This window comes from Crocodylus porosus, unplaced genomic scaffold, assembly GCF_001723895.1.
Source record: "Crocodylus porosus isolate Cpor-Errol unplaced genomic scaffold, CroPor_comp1, whole genome shotgun sequence".
NCBI classification, from domain to species: Eukaryota; Metazoa; Chordata; order Crocodylia; family Crocodylidae; genus Crocodylus; species Crocodylus porosus.
The window spans coordinates 197,416,136-197,436,535 of NW_017728906.1; the positions used below are offsets into that span (position 1 = coordinate 197,416,136).

The 20,400-nt window shown below is 47.4% G+C and overlaps 1 protein-coding gene across 4 annotated transcripts in view; it reads right to left on the reverse strand.

Annotated features, from left to right (window-relative positions):
• The window catches only part of MYO7A (myosin VIIA), a 160,908-nt gene that overhangs the window by 29,334 nt on the left and 111,174 nt on the right, over positions 1-20,400 (reverse strand). For all 4 annotated transcript variants that reach the window (XM_019530449.1, XM_019530448.1, XM_019530446.1 and 1 more), the window contains 13 exons: positions 20,175-20,269; positions 19,049-19,133; positions 17,529-17,747; positions 17,284-17,391; positions 16,529-16,738; positions 15,573-15,776; positions 14,036-14,212; positions 11,675-11,758; positions 10,309-10,436; positions 8,998-9,124; positions 5,794-5,913; positions 3,831-4,004; positions 3,130-3,357 (listed from right to left, as the gene is read on the reverse strand). In XM_019530449.1, coding sequence (XP_019385994.1) covers positions 3,130-3,357; positions 3,831-4,004; positions 5,794-5,913; positions 8,998-9,124; positions 10,309-10,436; positions 11,675-11,758; positions 14,036-14,212; positions 15,573-15,776; positions 16,529-16,738; positions 17,284-17,391; positions 17,529-17,747; positions 19,049-19,133; positions 20,175-20,269 — 1,959 coding nt within the window. The remainder of the gene's footprint in view (positions 1-3,129; positions 3,358-3,830; positions 4,005-5,793; positions 5,914-8,997; positions 9,125-10,308; positions 10,437-11,674; positions 11,759-14,035; positions 14,213-15,572; positions 15,777-16,528; positions 16,739-17,283; positions 17,392-17,528; positions 17,748-19,048; positions 19,134-20,174; positions 20,270-20,400) is intronic.

Sequence of the window (20,400 nt, forward strand, 5' to 3'; positions counted from 1 at the left end):
CGGCGCCCAGAACTGGACACAGTACTCCAGCTGCGGCCTGACCAGTGCTGCATAGAGGGGGAGGATCACCTCCTTGGACCTGCTTGAGGTGCAAATGACTTGCAGTTGATGGATAATGGGAGAGTTTCCAAAAACTGTCTTATGAGTTTTATCAAGAGGTGTTAGCACCTTACCTCTCCTGACTGTATCACCTCCTTTTGATTAACCAGTTTTAGCACCCGGTGCTGAGCATATGAATGTGGATAACATGCATGTGAATGCAGATAACATCTCACATGCCTTGACCTCACAGCCTTGTCTAAACCCAGAGGAATGACCTGTAGCTGAGAACTGGTGTTAGCAACTTTTGCATTTGAACCAATGCTAAAAACCACAGGCCAGATTCTGTTCCACCTATTAGGCATGTGAGGAGACTTAAGTGCCTAAGTGCAATTCATATTCTACCTTCCTCACACCCCTGAAAAATGGCTCATGCAAAAAGTGCATGGGTCTTCCCCCTTGTGGCAGGGACATGGTCCTGGCCCCTGCTACACTCCTGCTCAAACAGCCCAGCGGGTGGGAGAACTCACCTGTCTGAGTCCAGACACGTAGCGTGGCACAGGCAGCTGGGGGAGCACAACTGCTGGCAATCGAGGAGCGTGAGAACCCATGCTCTGGGGAACTGGCTCTAGTTGGCCCGTGGCTGGCAGTGGGCAGTTTAAAGGGAGGACACTGGGGGAAGTCTGATGCTCAGCATCCCCAGGGAAAAAACCTGACCAGAGGCAGCAGGGAGGGGGAGGAACCCTGAAAAAGCAGCCCAGCACGCCAGACCCTCAGCAGCTGTGGAGACTGGGGCAAGCCCCGAGGACAGATTGATCTTTCTGCCCACAAGAGATAAGTAAACAGGGAGAAAGGGGAAGGATGGAGATCCTGTACTTGCAGAAGCCCGAGCTGGTAATCCAGGGGAGTGATGTCCATGAAAAGTGTTTGGGCCAGCCCATCAAGGCAGTAGGGCATGGGAGAAAAAGAGAGCAGATTAGTTGGTGGAGGCAAGCAGGGAGAGGTGATCCTAAAGACGCCAGCATAAAGAAACAGAGTATATGCGTCCAGTTGATGAGCAAAGAACCGAGCAGGCGCATGCTGGCAGCACAGACCCAGAAGTGGGGAGAAGAGCCCCAAGGGAGGTACTGGTTAATTTTGAGTTACAAAAGAACAGAGTGAGAGAGGACCTGGCTAGGGTCCCCATCTTTGATTTAAATCCCTCTCCACTAAGAAAGGGGGAGGGGAAGAACCCTTTGCCCAACAATTTGATTTAAAGCTAAAAGGCAGGAAGATGCCTAACAAGCCCCAAAGAGGATAACTGAAGAGGTCAGAGGCAGAGGCCTCAAGACCTACAAGGGAAAACCCCAAGGGATCCCAGAGAGATAATGCTTCTTTGATTTGAAGAGAGTATTCACAGAGTGACGTGGCCGAGGAAGAACCAGAACGAGCTACTGCAAGCTGAAGATTGGACATAGAGAGAGACAGGCCCGGACAGTTTCTGCTCACCATCCACGGAGAACAGTGACCATCCACCTGAGAGGAAAGGAACAGGGTATTTGGGAGGCTGAAGCCCTGCAGAAGATCCATGATGGGATCAGACAGACGTGCAAGCCAGAACATCCATCCTCCCGGACATAATTTCCATCAAGTCATGGCAGGCGAGTGTGGGTGATACACTGCAGCCTGAATAATGCAGCATGGTCCTAAGGAGAGAATATAGCCTGCTCACACTCTACTTCACTGTTTTTTTGTGTCTCAAGTGTTAGATGATGTTGGGCTACAAAAGTAGAGGAATTAATGCAAAAGGGGAGAAAAGAATCATGCTTGGGTGGCTAAGTCCACTCAGATGTCCAACAGGTGGAATGGAATTTGTCCCTACAAAGGAGAAAGCATGTTCACCTCAGCGTGAAAGATGGTAGTTAAAAAACTTAAGTAGGCTCAAATACTGAACACATCTGTCCTCATCTGTACTTGTACTTGAGTTGTCTGACACCTTCAGTCTGTAATGGATAATTTTGCTAGCCCAGATGAGGCCTAGTGGGTACTGTATCTTCTTGCATACCACACTCCCGCAAATAATATAAAGCCCTTGTTTTTAGAAGGCAGAATGTAGAAGAAAATGGCAGCAAGCCAAGGCCCAGACTCTTGTAAGGGCAGAAGCAAATCTGCTACTGTATTCCTGTAAACAGTTATATAAATAATAAAGTTCTTATAAATAATAAAATGTTTCCACACCACAAGCCCCATCGTAATATCATAGTCTGCATGCTTCAGGTCCCTTGCCTTCAGCCATCTCAGTGGCTCTTCAACCAAAAGCTACTGCCTCACCAGCAGCTGTGAGAGGGTTAACATTGGGCTCTGCCCTAGGGAGCAGTGGCAGCCACTTCGGTGGCCATGAGCCACAGCATCTGCTTGCTCTGCTCTGTCCTGTTTCTACTGCAGCAAAGAATATCAGCTTCCCTGCTTAAGACGCACACCCCAGTTTGGGAGGGCTGATTTGCAAGGGAAACAGTGTATGTGGTATGAGAACAAATACAGTATACATGGACTATGTCTCATTATATCCCTTGCCCGTGCAATGTAATAACCTTTCTTCATCAAGAAGGCTAACTGCTGAAGAACAGATACACACAATATCATTTTGTACCGTGCCTTTCACACCACCCAGATTTCAAATCATGTCAGAGGGAGACTGGGAGCAAGGTGTACAGGCAAGGAGCAAAGGACAGGTTGAGATGCGGAGTCAATGTTGCAGAGAAACAGGAGGGTGCCCTGGATACAGTGATGATGGCGCATTTTATGGGCACACAGGAGAAATCACATGAGGAGGAGCACAGGCAAGAAGAAGGAGGAGGGGAGAAACCAGGAGAGAGATCTTGAATTAAGCAAGTGGATTAATTTAATATCAAGGAAGAGAGATCTTAGTTTGGGCTTTTAATGTAGGAATTTGGCTTTTGAATGTAGGAAAGTCCCGGTGCTGTGTCCCGGTGACCCAACCCGCCAGATGGACAGCAAAGGCATCATCCACACTATCTGCCCACACAAAGAAAACAGAGCATGCACATGCTCGCTTCTCCCAGGCATGGATTGCCACTGCTGCAGACTCACCTTGTCACAACGGTATTCCCCAAACTTCACCCCCCGCACGACCTGTTGGTAAATGAGGTTCGTGGCCACGTTGTCTTCATTTGGGTTGTGCCAAGGGGTGAAAATTTCCTTCCTGAAGAAGAGCCTCCAAGGTGCGTTGCGCTCCTGAGCCCCTTGCTCCTTGGCGTATTGCTCACACTGAGAGACGGCATCCATCACGTGGTCGTTGCCACTCCCCAGGGAAGAGACCTGGCCAGGGCAGGAGGTGGGGACAGAAAAGGTGCATTGTGGGCACTGTGAACCACTGCAGTTTTAGCACCAGTGTTGATGCCCCCTGTGAAAGGGGGAAACAAGTGAATGAATGGGAACAGGTTATGTTGCACAAAGGCAGCAAGCAGCAAGGTGAAGGGACCCATTATTCATTTTTATTATTCAAACCCAAGTTGTCTCCTTTAACTTGGGTTAGCTAACCCAGGCCAGCTCATTCAAGAATACACCTTTTTTTTTGGCAGTGTAGATATAGAATAATAGAAAAATAGGGCAGGAAGGGCCCTCAGGAGGTCATTTAGTCCAGTCCCCTGCCCAATACCCATTGCTGACCTAGGGTTTGGATCCCTGCTGCAGTCACAAGAAAGTACTGCCAGCCCAAAGATGCGGACTGACTAAGAAGGACAGCCACCCTCCCTGTCTTTTAAAGGCTTGTTAGGGGTCCAAGTGAGTACCTTGTCGAATAGCGCAATGTAAAGTGAAAACCCAAACCGGTCCTTCAGGCTGATCTTGTCGGCCAGGGAATTACAAAGCTCTTTCGCTGTCGTCGCTGAGTCAGTTAGCAGTGTCTTCGTCGTCCCATCCATAAATGTAACGGGCAGCATGATGGGCTTCTTGGACTTGGTGGCCTAGCACATTGAAGTCAAACTCTTTAAAGGCATCTTAAGTTGAACTAGGTCCAGGCTACGTGCCCCAAGGCAAGTTTAACCTCCTTTCTGTTTCCTCTACTAACACCCATGGCTGCATTTGTAATGATTCTGCTATGTATTTCTCCACAGCATAATGTAGAGGCAGCATCTGGGGAGGGATCAGTACCTGCAACCCCCAGTTTTTTTTAAATTTTATTTCTAGAGTTGAAAGTCAGAATTTTGCATGCTTTTCATGAGTTATTGGATCAAGCCCTTGAGACATGCACATTATTGAAATACGAGCTGGAGCGGGTAAAAACTAGAGAGAAAACTGTTCTGTAAATCCTCTACAAGAAAAAATAAAGGAGGTGAGATAACCATCACAGACAGATGCGAGGGAACATCTGAAAGGACACTGTTCAGTCGTATGTGAGGAAGAAATGCTTCTGCCAGTAGCGTAATTCTGGGCTGGGGTGGGCTGGAGGTGGGGGGTGAGGCAAGCAGGGCACCAGCTCCAGGCACCGATTTAGAGGGAGAACCAAGGGCACGTGTAGACAAAACGTGGGCCCTAAATTGAAGTGGTGGGTTTTTAAAAACACTGCTTCAATTCAGGGCCCTTTAAACCCCCGTGTCTTGCACACACCCAAACCTACCTGCCTCTCCGGCAGAGGGGAGGGAAGGGGAGGGCAGGCTGCCAGTGGGCAGAGCAGTCCCTGAGCTACGGTGGGGCTGTTGCTTCCCTCTGCGGCTGCAGTGGCCCCCCCAGGTGGCACCTGCCTGCAGGCACCTGGCTCGGGCGGTCCTGGGGGGCACTGCAGCTGCAGAAGGAAGCAGCAGGCCCCCACGCAGCCCAGGCCAGCAGGCAGGCTTCCAGAAGGAAAAAAAAAAGGTCCTGGGTGGAGCCTGCCTTCCCGGGCTGCTGCCAGGCTGCCTGCACGGCCTTCCTGCAGAGCCCCTTTGCTGCACGGAGCCCGGTGCCTCGCTCCGCAGCTGTAGGGCAGCAAACTAAAACTCCTCAGCAGAGTTTTAGTTTGCTGCGCCCCAAGTCATTTAAGGCACATTACGCTCTCAAATTTGCTACAGCGGCTGGAATTATTGTGCAGTATGCCGCCGATGCGGGCAAACACCAGCACCATTAAAGTGGTGCAAAAGCATTTAACCCATTTTAAAGTGCACACATGCCCCTCGTTTTGCCTACACATGGCCCAAGATACAACCCCCCAGGGAACCAATGCTGCTGATGCAGCAGCCCTTGTTCGGGAAGCTTGCACTGAAGTGGTAGCAGCACACACCACTGCTATAACTTTGGCACCAGGAAGCAAACACTCACTTCCACCCCAGCCCATGCCACCCAAGGTTACACCTCTGGTTTCTGCCTCTGAGCTGCTAATCCTCAGAGACCCTGAGCCACAGCTCTCTGCTTGGGGCATGGTGAGACTGTTGCAAATACAAGTGCATTTACTATTAGAAGTGACAGGGAAATGCATTTCGTTCACCGCTGAGCAGTTTAAAAAAAATGGGATTTCTGGAAAAGGGCTCAGGTTCATGTCAAAAGCACAAAAAGCAAATACTAAAAGCGTTGCCAACACCCCCTTTTTTGTTGTGAGAAACAGAAAAAATATTCCCACCAAAAACCTTAAACAAAGTCAGACAGAAATGGCCGTTTTCTTGTGTGTGTTTCCGGTTTGCTAAAATCACATTTTTTTGTCAAAATATTTTTTCCACGAAACCCTTCTGACCGGCCTGGTGGGTGTAGGGGAGAAGAGGCGGGCAATTCAGCAAGCTGTACCTGCAACTCCAACCAGCTGGGAGGTTGCGTCCTCGTCCCGTTTACAAACGTCCTCCGCAGTCTCTCTTCGCAATACGGAGCGTAACCGGGAGGCCCTCCATTGATGAAGTTCCTTAAATACTGTAGTGAGAGAGGATGGATTGTTTAGATGGCAGGGGCCCGCTGTTGGCTTGAAAATAAGTCAGCGTCGCATTTTAAAGGCTCTCCTTTCAAAACCGTGCTGTGCTTAGGCCAGAAAATTGGACTGTATGTAACGGGCAGTGAAAACAAAAATAGTGAATGTGACCAAATACACACCCGCACCCCCCCACACAGAATAATCACTATCCACATGTACGTGCGTGCACATACACACCCCTCAATATTCACACACATGCGCACACACCGTACTCAGTGCCCACACACGCACACGCACAAACACACACACACTACTCAAGACCCACACACACGCATGCGCTCACACACACAGTACTTAATATTCACACACATGCGCACACACCCAGTACTCAAGATCCACACGTACATGTGCATACAAACACACACATACACTGTACTCAGTATCCACACACACATGCACACACAATCTTCAAGATTCACACACATGCACGCACAATACTTAATATCCACACACATATGTGTGTGTGCACACACAATCCTCAATATTCACACGCATGTGTGCATACACACACACAATCCTCAATATTCACACACATGCACACACACATACCACTCAATATCCACATACACACATACACTACTCAATATCCATACACATGTGTACGCATACAAACAATAGTCAATACACACACACGCGCGCGCGCGCACACACACACACGCACACTGCTCAGCTACCAAGGTGACAGATATCTTAGTAAGAAATTAAATACATAGTTATCTAGTTAGATTTAAAAATGCATCATAAAAAGATCCAATTCTGGGCTCTAAACACTTGCAACCATATTATTGTAAAGACAATTAAGGCTTCCTAATATGATGGATTAATTCAGACAGAAAAACACTCTAGAAATCACTTCAATTGATAAGTTTTTATAAAAATGTAAATAGAAATCATGTCATACAGATGTCCCATAAATAACTTAGACAGAAAAATAGACAGGTCTATAAATCATACCTCCTAGAGATGGCCTACAGATATAACTATGACAGACAGACAGCTCTATGAATCAGAACTTGGGATTGCTCTATAAGTAACTTAGGTTGACAGCGAGATTAGATAGAAGGGTGCTGCTGAGTTTCTCTTATCAGCCTGATATTGGCACCACCTATAAAATCCACAAACACACACGAGTGGCTTCAGAACTGCTATACGAAGTGTGGGGATAAGAAAGAATTGTTCTAACTCTCACATGAATCTGAGTAATGCACTTGCAAAACTGAAGCTTTCACAACAGCCTAAGCTAATAATAATAGTAATAATAATAATACAAGCTTTGAATGTTTTTGCAATGGAAAAAAGGGAAAAAGGAAGACAGAGAAATGACAGTTGACAGCCCTCAGCTCCATGGGTTCTGCTGGAATTCGATGAAGCCAACATTTCCATGATAATATGCTGGTTTTTAGAACTGTTAATATTTTAAGCCCTGACTCGGCCCCTGCATCCATTCCGGTTCCTGCAGAGGCTTGTGGGGAGCCCCGTGCAGGTCCGGCGAGTTGCTTCTTTCCAGAATCAAGGCGTTAAAGAACAATCTCCACGTGGGTCCCTAACAATGCAGACTGCAACAGGGTTGCCCCCCAGCCCAGATCAGAAAGTGCAAAATCTTGGCTTTGCTAATATCCAGAGTTTTGCCCCTGATGAAATGGAGCCAGGGTTTCAGCCACAAGATGAATTTTCAGGTCTTGATGAATTAATTTTGAGAAATGCTGTCCTCTCCTAAAAGAAGCCCATCTCTATGAAATATTTAAGCACAGGCCATCTCCTGACACGCTTTCTCAGACCTTGTTTCCAGTTTGATTTTCTGCTCTTTCACTGATGATTTATCTGCCTTATCAGATTTCCCCCGGAACGGGCTTGTGGATGATGAAAGGATGGCTATTTCTGTAGTCAGCTCCTCATCTGAGCACTCAGAGCCAACAGCCTCATTCAAAATCCACCAAAGTCAAGAGAAAGTCTTGAACTTTGCTGGTGCGTGGATCAGGCCACAGGGGCAAACACTGTAGCAGGGGGAAATGGGGGTTTAGCTTGAGCAAAGGCTGCAAGCTCAAACCTTCAAGGGGCCGGGTCCTGATCTAGCCAAGCATCCAACGGGGGGCTTGACTTTAAGTACTTGAGCTGTCCTGTTGAAGAAAAAGGATTGTAGATATTTAGGACCTTTGGACACCAAGGGTCTAAATACGGGTTTTGGCCAAGATTTAAGGAAAAAAAAAAGGAGAACTAAAGAAGTGGCTTGATTTTGGAGCTCCCAGGCACTTCTGTGGGGTTTGCTGCCCAGCATGGCTTAAAACAAAGCTGTTCATTTAAACACGTGAATGTGGACAAAGAGCAGAGGCTACCATACAGATACATAAGGGAGCAGGTGCTCTCGGTGTAATATGCACGGCGGTAAATACTGGCATTCATAAAGCAACGGACAGACTTACAGATCTGGAGTGAACGTAAGACCTTTAAGTTATTGTGGGTTTATACACGTCTTTGTGGACACACAGATATGCACACGCAAATAAATGTAAACTTTTTGTAAACTTCCTATGTTGTCTCGCCAAAAAGCAAAACTCAGCTACAGGGAGAGAGTATTGTTAACATGAACATTTCAATTAACTGACTTTCTAGATAACCAAATCTTTAGGGGGTATGTGTGGATTTCCGAATCGCTTATTTTTCATACTGGTAATTAGATGACTTGGTTAGAAGGTTAGTTTTTGGTTTCCAGTTCAGTAAAGTAAATGCTTAATTTTAACTTCAGTTAGCCTTACATTACAGCATAGTCTGTAGACCTTATATATTATATGCAGTATAATAAGATATATATGATATTATATATTATATATTATATATTTTTGTATATTATTTATTATACATTGCTACAGTTGAATTTTCCTTTAAGATCAGAACCTGGTTTGGAACAATTCATTCTGACACAAATTAAAGAACTGGATTCCTTCTGCTATGAAACAAAAGAGAACTGTTGGTCCCGGACTTGGAACAGGAAATGATTAAATAGTTGTGTCATAAAAGTGATGCTTTACCTTCACAAACTTTTCAGAGGGAGCAAAGCAGCCCACACACAGGGACATGAGGATCCAGCCTCTGGCATGGCTGCTTTTGGAAGGATTCTGGGTCAGCTGCTTGCAGATTTGGCAGTAGATTTCATCCCTGTGGCAGAAATCACAAATAAATCCCAGGCCCAGCACCGTTGCTCCCCTTTCTCTATATGGAGCACTGAGATGCCTAACCCTAAATGACTCTTAGGCACCTCTGAAGTTTCTCCATTGCCTGTAGAGGGGCCTGAGGTACTTAACCTTATCAGACTGAGCTGTTCCCCCTCCTTCCCCAGGCAGGTAACCGGAGGTGTTACAGTATCTAAATGCAGGTGCATAAAGAGCTAATTTTACCCCAGCCATGGTCAATCGCCTCTGGCACCCAGAGCTGACTTTGCAGAAGTGCTGAGAACTCACAAGTGCAACGGAGGTGAACGGGAGCTGTGCTCTAAATGTGTCAACGTGCATGTGATGTCGACTACTCCGCAAAACCAAGTCCTAAACATCTGCATTTGGGAATCCAAAATTAGTCTACAATTTTGACCTTGATCTCTCTTTGTCTCAGTTCCCTATGTGGAAAATGCAGGTCTCGATACACTCTACTCTGAGTGAAGATGCATTCAGATAATACACTGATAAGCCTCATATAGAAAGCCTTGAGGAAAAAAATAATTCTTGCCTTCAGAGCAGAGATGAATAAGGTTCAGTAGATGAGGCATGGGGTCATGCTGTGAACAATGAGGGTATACAAAAAAGGGAACAGGCGTTCCTCGAGGGAACGCCCATCATTGTGCATGTTGAATAGGGTCCCACCTTGAAGACAGCATGCCATAATGACCCTCAAAAAGCATATCTAGCGGGGTGCTGACATAAGGATGCTTAGACAACCATCGCTGGCCTTTCTTACCTTGTGACTGTTCAGCTTAACAATCCTTATAGTTCCCTTTGACTATTGTTTTTTAGCATGCAAGAAATAAAATCTATCCGTCTCATGAAAGGTGGCACAGCAAATAATGGGGTAACGGCTTGAATAAAAATAAGCGACGGAAAGAAAGAATGACAGTAAATGGGGTTGAAGGCTGGATCCAAAGCCCGCAGAATTTGACAGCCCTAATCGTGGCTTTTTCACTGATGTAAGAGGTCTTTGGATCAAGCCTGAAATGAATATCTAAGAAGATAATGCTATATAGGCTCTGGTCATACAAAGCAGTTGAAAGGGCAACGTAACAGTACTGCTGGACTACAGAGATTAGCAACAAAGCTGAGCAGGAGGTTCGTCGTTCTGTACTGATATCTAACCTTAATCCTGGCCTGAGGATGCCATTACCAATAATGAAATGGAGCTTCTCCAAGTTGGAGGTAGGCCGGTCTTCGAGCATGCTGTTGCCTTGGAGGGTGGACTCACCATCGTGAAGTCTCTTGGTAACCTGTCAACCAGAGACATTGTTCTTGTTGTGTACAACTGGCTGCTGCGGCTCTCACCTCCTCCACCTGTTCCCCACCTGGTCTAGCTGGGACAGTTCTCAGAAAGCCTGAATGGGTTTATAAATTTGCTGTCTTTGATCTAGCAGAGGTTTGGCCTTAGCTTACTACTGCTGAAGACACACCGGGTTTGCCTACTTAGTCTACCTACCATATCTTCACTAATGTATCGGCTTTAGTTTTGCCCATATTTTTCCACAACAGTGGGTGCACCTACACGTGTGCTTGACTGCATAGTAACCACTGTTACTAATCTTATATCTGGCCATTACCAATAATAATTGCCAATACTGCACAGTCTTGGTGGCACACGGGGCATTTCTAACCCTACTATGTAGTAGCATTACCGTCATGGTACATGCCTACCTATGCTACGTCACCGAAGTGATGAGCTATACGTCTTGTGTAGACGTGCCCAGCGTGCTTAGGACAAAGCTCTAGACCTGTTATAGCTCTCACTGGAAGTCACCTAAAGCTAAATCAGTTTGTCAGAGGAGGCTCTGGCCTTTCAACTCTTTTCTACTCCATATATATTATTAAAAAAAACACAACGGTATAAAACAAACAAAGACAACAATGTGTCTGGAAGCACGCAAGCATGTCTGTGGTGGTGATAATCGATATTCATTTGCTCTGTGAGTGCACGGGGGATAAAAAAGAAGGATGGGACCAGAGGGTGAGGCGACAGGCTCTCTACCTTAAAGAGCATACGGGAAGGATTTTGGAAAGCACAGAGCACCGATCTAACTGCTCACATGGACAGGGGAGCAGAGATAGCCCAATGCTGAGTGATTTTGGAAAGCCCACCATGGCCATCTAAGCTGGAAGGGAAGGCAAAATTATTAAGCACAGGCAACAGAGGCCAAAACAGCATGGCAGGAGGCCTCTCTAGCTAGAAGGCCATGCAGATGAAGGGATGTGAGAGAGGTGCTTGATGGATGGAGAGTGGAAGCTGCTCCACACAAAGGGAACTGCGGGAAGGAAGGCATGAATGACTCAGAGACACACGGAGCCAACCTGTCCCCTTAAACACTCCTTAAATCTTTCAGGCACCTGGAGATAGCACCAAACCAAGAGGAGGTCTGGCTGCATTTTGTCTAGAGAGAAGCAGAAGAGAGTCAGTGCGCCCTGGAGAGCATCCAACACTGTTTGTGCTTTCTGTCTGCGGCACGTTTGCTCTCACCTCTTCAGTCAGCTTGGACTTCTTCTTGAGAGTCAAGGAGACCAGCTTGTGCCTCACGCTGTTCTTCTTGTGTCCATCGATGCTCTGAGAAAGCAAGAGGAATTGGGTGTCAAGGATAGCTCTGATGAGTAGGCTTCCTGTGATACAGACTCAATCGCTTTTCAAAACCGCATCATTGTCAGGGCATTCAGAGCACTACGTCAATATTGCAGCGACGGGCCACCTCCCCAAATCCACACTCTCTGAACCATGGTAACATGGATCTGATGAGAGGGTGGGCCTAGATAGCTCCTGAGGTCCTTTCCAGTCCTGGGAATCTATGATTTTATGCGTTTCAGAGGGGGTGTCTCTCTCTGTAAGGGCCCAAATCAAAAGACCCTGTCCTGGAACAACCCGTATGTGGGGAAAATTTGAAAATGGGGCCAAATGACATGACTCAGATGCAACTCTAATGCTTCCTGTATTTACTTGCATGACTTGCAAAAAATAGCTGCTGGAAATTGGACTATGTGTCTTCAGTGAGGAAATGCAGGGAGCAGAGGGCTCACTCCTGTAGGAGCTGAACCGTCCACTGAACCTGGAGAGCAGCCAGTGGCGCAGCCAAGTCAGCTGAGGACCTACCCAGCTCAAGAAGTGGGACTAGGCAGTTCAGCTCAACTAGTAGCATCAACTGAGGGCTCGATCCTGCTGGAGCTAAACTGCCCAGCTCCGTTTCCAAGCCGGCGGGCACTGCATCCTGCAGCTAGGGGTTAAGAAAGCAGTCACAGGTTTTTGCTCCCCGCATCCACTACTGCAGCTGCCTGTATTCCCCCTGTTAAAATACCACACTTACCTGTATTTTCAAGGAAAGATCATTTTTATTTCATCCCACCCTCCAAAAACAAGGTGCATGTTTTATTTGCTGGCATGAGGTATGTAAGACAATGTGGTAGTCATTTTGGAGATGGCTACCTCTGTAAATCCCCCCGTCTGCTATCCATTTAATCGAGGAGACATTTGTACCACCTAGCCAAATCAAAAGTACAGTGGTAGTGTCTGAAAGAAACAGTTTGGGCTTGGTCCTACTCCACCTATTATCTGCCTAAGCGTGATCCTATTCCACCCTGCTCGAGTCCCTTGAAAAAACATTTAGACACCAACATCTAAGCCTTAAGACCAAGTCACAAAAAGCAGTGAGCAGGAGGAACATCCATTCCTTTTTTTGCATTAGCTGTTTTTCAGGTCTCAAGTAGGGTGGAACAAGTTCACACTTAGGTGCTCAAGTCCGTATAATGTCTAACAGGTGGAACAGAATCCAGCCCTAAGGGTCGATGGTAAAATACCTTGTTAAATTTTACTTCTCTTTGTAGGAGCTATATTGGTACCAGGCAATGGACAAAACCCTTTTTTTGTGCAACAAGAAAATTAATCATAGATAATTACAGGGAAGAAAGGCTGCTTCTTCATGTATATTTTAACTTAATTCACCTGCACTGGAGATTTACTATCCTGATCAGAAACTTTAACAAAACCACTACACTGGATCATTATTTCTCAGTTTGTGTCTCCAGCACTGTGCTTCATACATTCAGATCAGTGAAGGGTCAACCTTTTTGGCATCAGCGCCACAAATTAAGCCCCACACCCTCCCCAAGTGCTACTCTGATCCCATTCCCCTACCCCATCTGCTGCTCTGCTTCCTGCTCTCTGCCCTACTGCCACTGCTCTGCCTGTACCCTCCCCAGTCTGTCAAGGGGCACACACAAAGGCTGCCTGTGTCACTTCTGGCATGTGTGCTATGGGATGGCCACCTCTGATTTAGGTCTACAAAAAACAGAGAGACATTCGTTCTCATGTGGCTCATGGTATAATTCAGAAACACTTCCTAAGGATAGTAGTAGCATTTAGTGTAATGCACTACCAGCAAGCCAGAGCACAAAATGTTTAATGGGATCTTCTGTAAGACAGAGTCTCAAAGATAAAAGCATATGAACTGCCAGAGTGCAATGGCCTATCCTGCCTGAGGTCTTGTTTTTGAGGATGTCAAAGCAAGATTCTCCCAATGCATTATCACAGTTCTGTAATGCAGCTAATGGTGAAAACCTTTTTAACACCGAAGGATTTCTTTTCTGACTTCATAGCGGGTTCGTTACACAGTACGATCACAAACCACCCCACCCCACCCCAAATTTAAAGACTACTTCTTTGCCCTGCCTTCTCTAATGTCACCAGAGCAGAACGAAGCAAAACTAAATGACACGCAGAATTCTCCCCACTGGGGAGAAGGTGAGATTGAGAATGAACCCCAGGTCCCACCAGCCATTTAATTGGCTTTAACGAAGAACAAAGAAAAAGCCTCTCTCACCAACATGTATCTCTCACCTCTCCTTCCCCCTGTAGAGCCTGCAGTTCTTTTTTATAGGTCTTCTTCCCTAGAGTCTCATAGATTTTGGTCATCACGGGAATCTTTTCGCTGCCATCACTCATTGCTGTGTGGTACTTAGGCTCAGGAAGGTCTCCCATGAAACGAAGGATAGTGATCCACACTGCGAGGGCTGCCTATTTGGAATAAAAGTTTAACTGCTTGAGTTTTTGGCCTAGACAGTTAATTCTATGTATTCCACTGTAATGAATCTGTGTTAACTGTTGGTTAGACAGTTTGCTACACAAATCACCTAGTAGAAACTTTGCAACCATACAGATAATGCCTAGAAGGTCTGCTCAAACAACACAGGCAGGTACCACTTGAGCAAAAGGAGGATCTCATCTAGCTGTTAGGAGTTTATAGTCTGTGACAAACAGTCAAGTGATTTGAAAGGCATCTAGTATAGGATAGTGCCAAATATGTGGGACAAAACAACAAAACATGAGCAAAATGAAAATAAAACTAAAATTGTGCATGACAGACCAAAATCTTTTAAATAATCTACTCCTCCCAGTCAAAGGTGAAACATGAAGAGGTGAAATGATTTACCTGTATCACAAAGGGGTTTCTACCAGCTAAGATTTTTTTTGTCCAATCATTCACCAGATATATGAATGGAAAGGCTGGCAGAACATGAAGGAAAGCTGGATCTAGCTATTTACAAAATCCAGCACCATTGAGGAGTTTGGGCTCAGTTCTGGTGCACAGACTTTTGTCCACCCTAGAGGAATCGACGTCTGTCCTGTTCTTACCAGACACATCACATGAGTCCTTTGGAGACCTCTGGGGCACCTATACATACCATGGGTTTTAATGCTCATTAAATTAAATAGGTTTATAAAATTTAAATTTGTTTATTTTGGAGCATCATGCAAGTGTTTGCATGCACTAGGCTTTAAAACTAATTAAGTTTTGGAGTGTTGCATCAGTGTTTGCATGTAGTAGGTTTTCAGACAAATTAAGCCCAGTCTCTGGCTGGTGCCACAGGAGAGTGGGATGGTCCAGCGCTAGCCCCCCATGGATGCAGCACTTTGATTCCCAGTAAGCCAAACTAAACTACATCCGAGAAGTTTTAGTTTAATGCACCAGAAGGACTTTTGAAGCAACCAGAAATCCCACTCGTGCAAACAGTCATGCAGTTACAGCACAAGAAAGGGCAAAAAATGTGGCATGTACAAAGGCTTTTGGTGACAGTCTCAGAACAGATACGAAGGAAGAAGATTGACTCAATATTTTGCCCTCTGGCACTATCTCAGGGCTGAGGCGTACTGCTAGGACTGTGGAAGGCCAGAATGAATTGATGCTACATATTTACACCTGCTTGGTGAACAAGAACTTTACTCACTACTGAGCTCTATTCAAACTGGTGCACTCCACTGGGCCAGAATCCAGCTGGTGTCCTAGATAGGAAGGGCTCACTAGTTTCGTACCAGTCCCCTGAGCTAGGCAGCCTCATTTCTCATGTGCAGAACTGGTTTTTATTCCCTCTCTTACCAACTGGTCTCCTTCATCCTCGTGATACAGAAGAGGCTGCTTGAGAGGCCGGCGGATGTAGGTGTGTGTCGTCGTGCCCTGGAAGTACGTGGCTGCAAACTTGGCAAACTTGTACTCTGAGAGGTCTTCCTCCTCTTCCTCAGGGAGGGGCAAAGCTGCATCTAAATCTTCTTCCTCCAACTCCTTTTGGACACGCTCGAGGTCCTAGAAAGAGAAGAAAATAGGGACCTTCCATTTGGCTTTGTGGTTTTAAAAGATCTTTCTTCCTGGGCTTGACCTTGCTCCTGGTTTTGCCACTGATTTCATGCGTTAATATCAGCCCCTAAGGGAAGAACGGGCATGAAGGAGTGAATACAGCTCTGGCACTGGACTCCACATGATCTCATTGGCTGTAGTACATCAGGTTGGCTTCCCCTGTACAGCCTGAGTGACTGAAAGGGGCAGCAGGCCCCTCTTTAAGGCCACTTGGGGCACTGACTGTAGGCTGGTCTACACTAAAACCTGCGGCTTTTTCTCCAAATGCTTCTCCTAATTCCTGATACTACCTTGTCTCCTGGTTCTTGACTATGGCTCCTGCACTTTGCCTTTTCCTCTGTTCCAGTCTTCATTTTGAACCACTGGGTCAGACACCCCACGCACTGCCTCATTCCCACAACTCCCTTTGCAGTCACTAGTTTCAATGGGGCTGGTCCCAAGCAAGGTCAGCTGATAGTTCATTGTGCTAGGGATAACTGCTGGGCTGGGCAGAGTCCCAAAGGCAGCAGTAGGTGGGGCAAGCATGGAAGAATTAATATAAACTTTCCAAAAACAAGGCATCATAGAGTGATCGTGCTAAACTAAGGGAGCATGGGCCTCAGTAGCCACAGACCTCAAACTGTCCCAAGCTATGAATATGTTGCTAATGCGTTTAACTTCTCAGCAGCCCCATATATTGCTGTATGTCCCCTGCACTGTACCTCAAAGCCATTGGGCGCCTGTCCTTCCTGGCCTGGAAGAGAGGTAGTTGTACCGAGGAATCCAAACATTTTGTCCACCATGTCCGAGTCGTTCACTGGCTCGTTTCGGGCTTTCTCCATCTTTTCTAAGAATTCCTTCTTCCGGCGGGCTTCCTCCTTTTCCTTCACCTCCCTCTCAGCATCTTCCCGGGCCAACTGAGCAAGGCGCACCTAGAGGAGAACAGCTCAAAGATGACTCTATATATCGCTCTCAAGCACGACCTCCTGGCTTTAGAAAGGCAGGATGATTAAGCACTAGACAGATACCTGGGATGAACTACTTACATCTCTGTGACTCATACAATACAGGCAGAACAATATTTCTTCCTTCCTCTTTTTTTAATGCTCACACAGAGCATACCCGCCTAGGCAATGGGACTGTCTCTTACTCCCTATGTATGTTCTTCACCTAGCAGATGGTATCCCAAATTCAGCTGGGGCCTTTATAATTACCATAATAATAACAGCAACAGTGCAATAATTACACCCGTGGCATTCAGGAGTGGCAGTTTGGAAATTGCGGGCCAACTTGTTCAAGTTAAAGCACTTTACTGAATTAAATGCAAGTGATACAAGCCACATGGCCAAGCCTTACACTGTTGTTTGGGATTCTCCCTCCACCTTTATTTTACTCTGTCCCTCAAGTCTTTCAGCAGGGGTAGAATCAGGCCCTCAAACACAGAGAGAAACCGGGAAAGAGAGGAGTCATAAAGTACTTGGTGCTTCTTTTCAGCTTCCTCTTTGGCTTTCTTGGCGCTCATCTCCTTTCGGAGACGCTCCTCTTCTGCCAGCCGAAGTTTCTCTGCTTCCAGGCGGCGGCGATACTGGGGAAAGAAATGCAAACTGGCTTTGATGAACACAGGTGCCATTTTTTTTGTCCCCTTAAGAGCCCACAATACAAAACCACCTGCCTTCTTCCATTCCCTGTGCTAGCAAACAGCCATTGTTGAACAGTACTTACTTCTCCCTTCAGGCGCTTATATAGCCTTCGGGCAATCATGCCCCTGGCATAGGCCTGGACGGTGAGGACAGCCCAAAGCCGATGGCGGAAGGCCCTACGCACAAGGTAACCACGGCATTGTGCCTGAAAGTCGATGATGCGCCTACGAGCCATATGGTACTGCTTGTGGAGCTTGCGTGAACGGTAGAGGGCCTGAAGCCTTAGGAACCCGATCTTCATCTGCAAGAGAAATAGGGTTAAGACCCCGCGCCTATTATAGGTCTTGCTTTCTCCAAGCACTTTTCTCACTGCTGTAAAGAAAAACAAGCTGAGATCAGCAAGCTGGGAGCTGCCTGGAGGTAGCAGAGGGGGAAAAAAAAAAGGGGGCTGTAGCTGATTTGAGGCTGGATCCAAAGCCCACCAAAAGAAAGGAAAGCTTTTCCACTGACTTCAGGAGGTTTCAAACCCAGGCCAATGGTTTCTACAGTTCTCATACATAGATTCACCTTCTCTTGAGAAGTTGGCTCTGCACAGGGCCCTAGGACCATTCAGAGAGGGGCCCAGCACCTCCATGCAGCCTCCTGCCCATCCTATAGCAGAGTCCCTCCCCAGTCCTTGCTCCCACAGTGTCTTCCACATCATGGAGCCCTTACATTGACTCGATCATTGACAGCTTTTAGGCTGAGCTTTTGCCTGCAGGATCATACTGCATAAAAACAGCCATCTCTCAGTTGACCTGATGCCTTGGAGCAGCCTTTGAAGGTCTCCTGCAGGGTCAGGGGACCCACACAGTGTTCCCACGTGCCATCCTGTCCTCTCTGTGCAGTTCTCTGCTACGCTTGGGGATGCTAAAGAAAGCAGAGGGTCGCACGTGATGCTGGCAGCGGTGGCTGCAGCTGTAAAGCCGAAGGGCCAAACTGAGATCAAGTGCACTTCCAAGAGGAGAGCTGCACTTCTGCCAGCTCTGTGTCTGTCCTGGAGCCTGCAGCCTCATGAGGAACAGTGCAAGTCCCTGGGTATGTCCTACACCATGTCCCAAGTGCTAGCACATCTGCTCCCACTTGCACACACCAAGTCTGGAAATATGGCGATGAAACCATTCCTGGGGTGCCAATACGGTGGCCTCATTAGGCATGCCGGAGACAGAACAGTTTCTGGGAGCACCCCCGAGCGACTTCACTGCTGCATTTTGGGGTTTAATGATGCATACAGGATGTGTGATCAGGAATGCTTCCTTCTGACAGCACTTGGGTCGCTGTGGAAACATACCCATCTGGTATAAAGCGGGCCCAACTCATGACAGGTTTGAGGAGGATGACCAAACAGGAGGCTATTCCCTTTGCTGGAGCCTGCAGCAGCAAGAGAATAACCTGCTCCTCTGCTCCTCCCTTCATTTGACACACCCGGGCCAGTTCTTTCTTCTCCGGCCTTTCCCCTGGGGGGTATTCAAGCAGACATGGGAAAAAGTGAACACCGAGGGCCTGCAGTGAATAGCATTATCAAGGCAGTAGAGGGCACACAGCAATGCCAGCCACACTTACGGCTCCGTAATTCTTCCGGCAGTTGTGTCCCCGCCAGTACCTCTGAATCATCAGGGCCGAGTTTCTCACTTTCAGGAAATTGGACCTGGAAAGGCATTTCAGTCACTTGTCTGTGCAGCCCTGCTCCCTGTAAGTACCCCTCCGGCGAGCGAGGAGAGCCGGCCTCATTCTTTAGATAGTTCAGGCTGGGCAAACCTTCCCTCCCTTCAGCCCTGCTGTCTCCCTGCCGATGCCTCTCCCTGCCTTCCTTTCCCTCACCAGATGAAGGATGGGGTTACAGGCCCATTACCATGTTCCTCTACCTCTTCTCTGTGCTTCAGCCAAACCAAGTGATGGCAAGAGGGAGAGCCATCCAATTCTGGTGCAATGAGAGGTGAGTGATCCTCAGGACCCCTTACCTGCTGCGTGACTCCATGGACCCATGTCCTTTATACCACCTCTTCTGCCTTTCCCCCTCGCCAGGCTAGCTTCATCTGCACCAAGTTGCCTACCCTCCAGGCACCTGGGGGCCTGTGTTTGGCAGGGACCCTTGGGGCTGGGCACAGCTGGCCCATGCTTTAATCCACCCTGCCCCCATTTGGGACCTCTCTTATTTCTAGTCTTGCACTGCAGTCTCTCCAGGATAAAGGAGGGTGTTTGCTGGTCTTGCTCCCTTAACTCTCACAAACCTATTCCCAGCTGATGATCTGGCCGTCTCCATTTTCCAGGAAGTGCTTTGCACACGGGACAGGGTGGATTTGCTTAACATCATGCAGCAAATCATGTCACAGTCAGGGTCAGGCTAGACCTCCATAGTATAAATAATCTGGCAGCCTCTTAGCAACATGGGCAGCCTAGCCCGAGAATCAGTGATCCTGCAGCAAAATCTGACCTGCATTACTGCGTCCTCGCAGTCACCACATTTCCTTGTGCGCCAGTCCCTGTTCTAACCTACGTGCTTCACCTTGCACAGATAAGGACAGAGCAATGGACCAGGTGCACTGCTACGGGGCAGAGTAAGCTAATGGCAGCTGAGGACAAGACAACATGGTTGAATCAGGGGGCAGTAGGCTGCAGGGCACCGTGCTCGGGAGTCACACCGACCCGTCCTCCAGTATTCAGTGAGCTTTCCCCCTGTGTCTCATACCTGTCTTTAAATCCACGCACCACCTTCTGGATGAGGATGACCTTGTCTGTGATGGCCTTGTCCCTTTCAATCTCCAGCAGCATGTCGTGGTGATCCTGAGGAATGAAAGGGCTACACCTTAACAGTTGTGGGTGAGGAGGCTGGTAGGAAGCTCCTCTTCGGAAAGGTCCTTCACACCCAGCCACTCCTCTGAGGATGTCCCACTTCACAATTCACCACCTCCAGG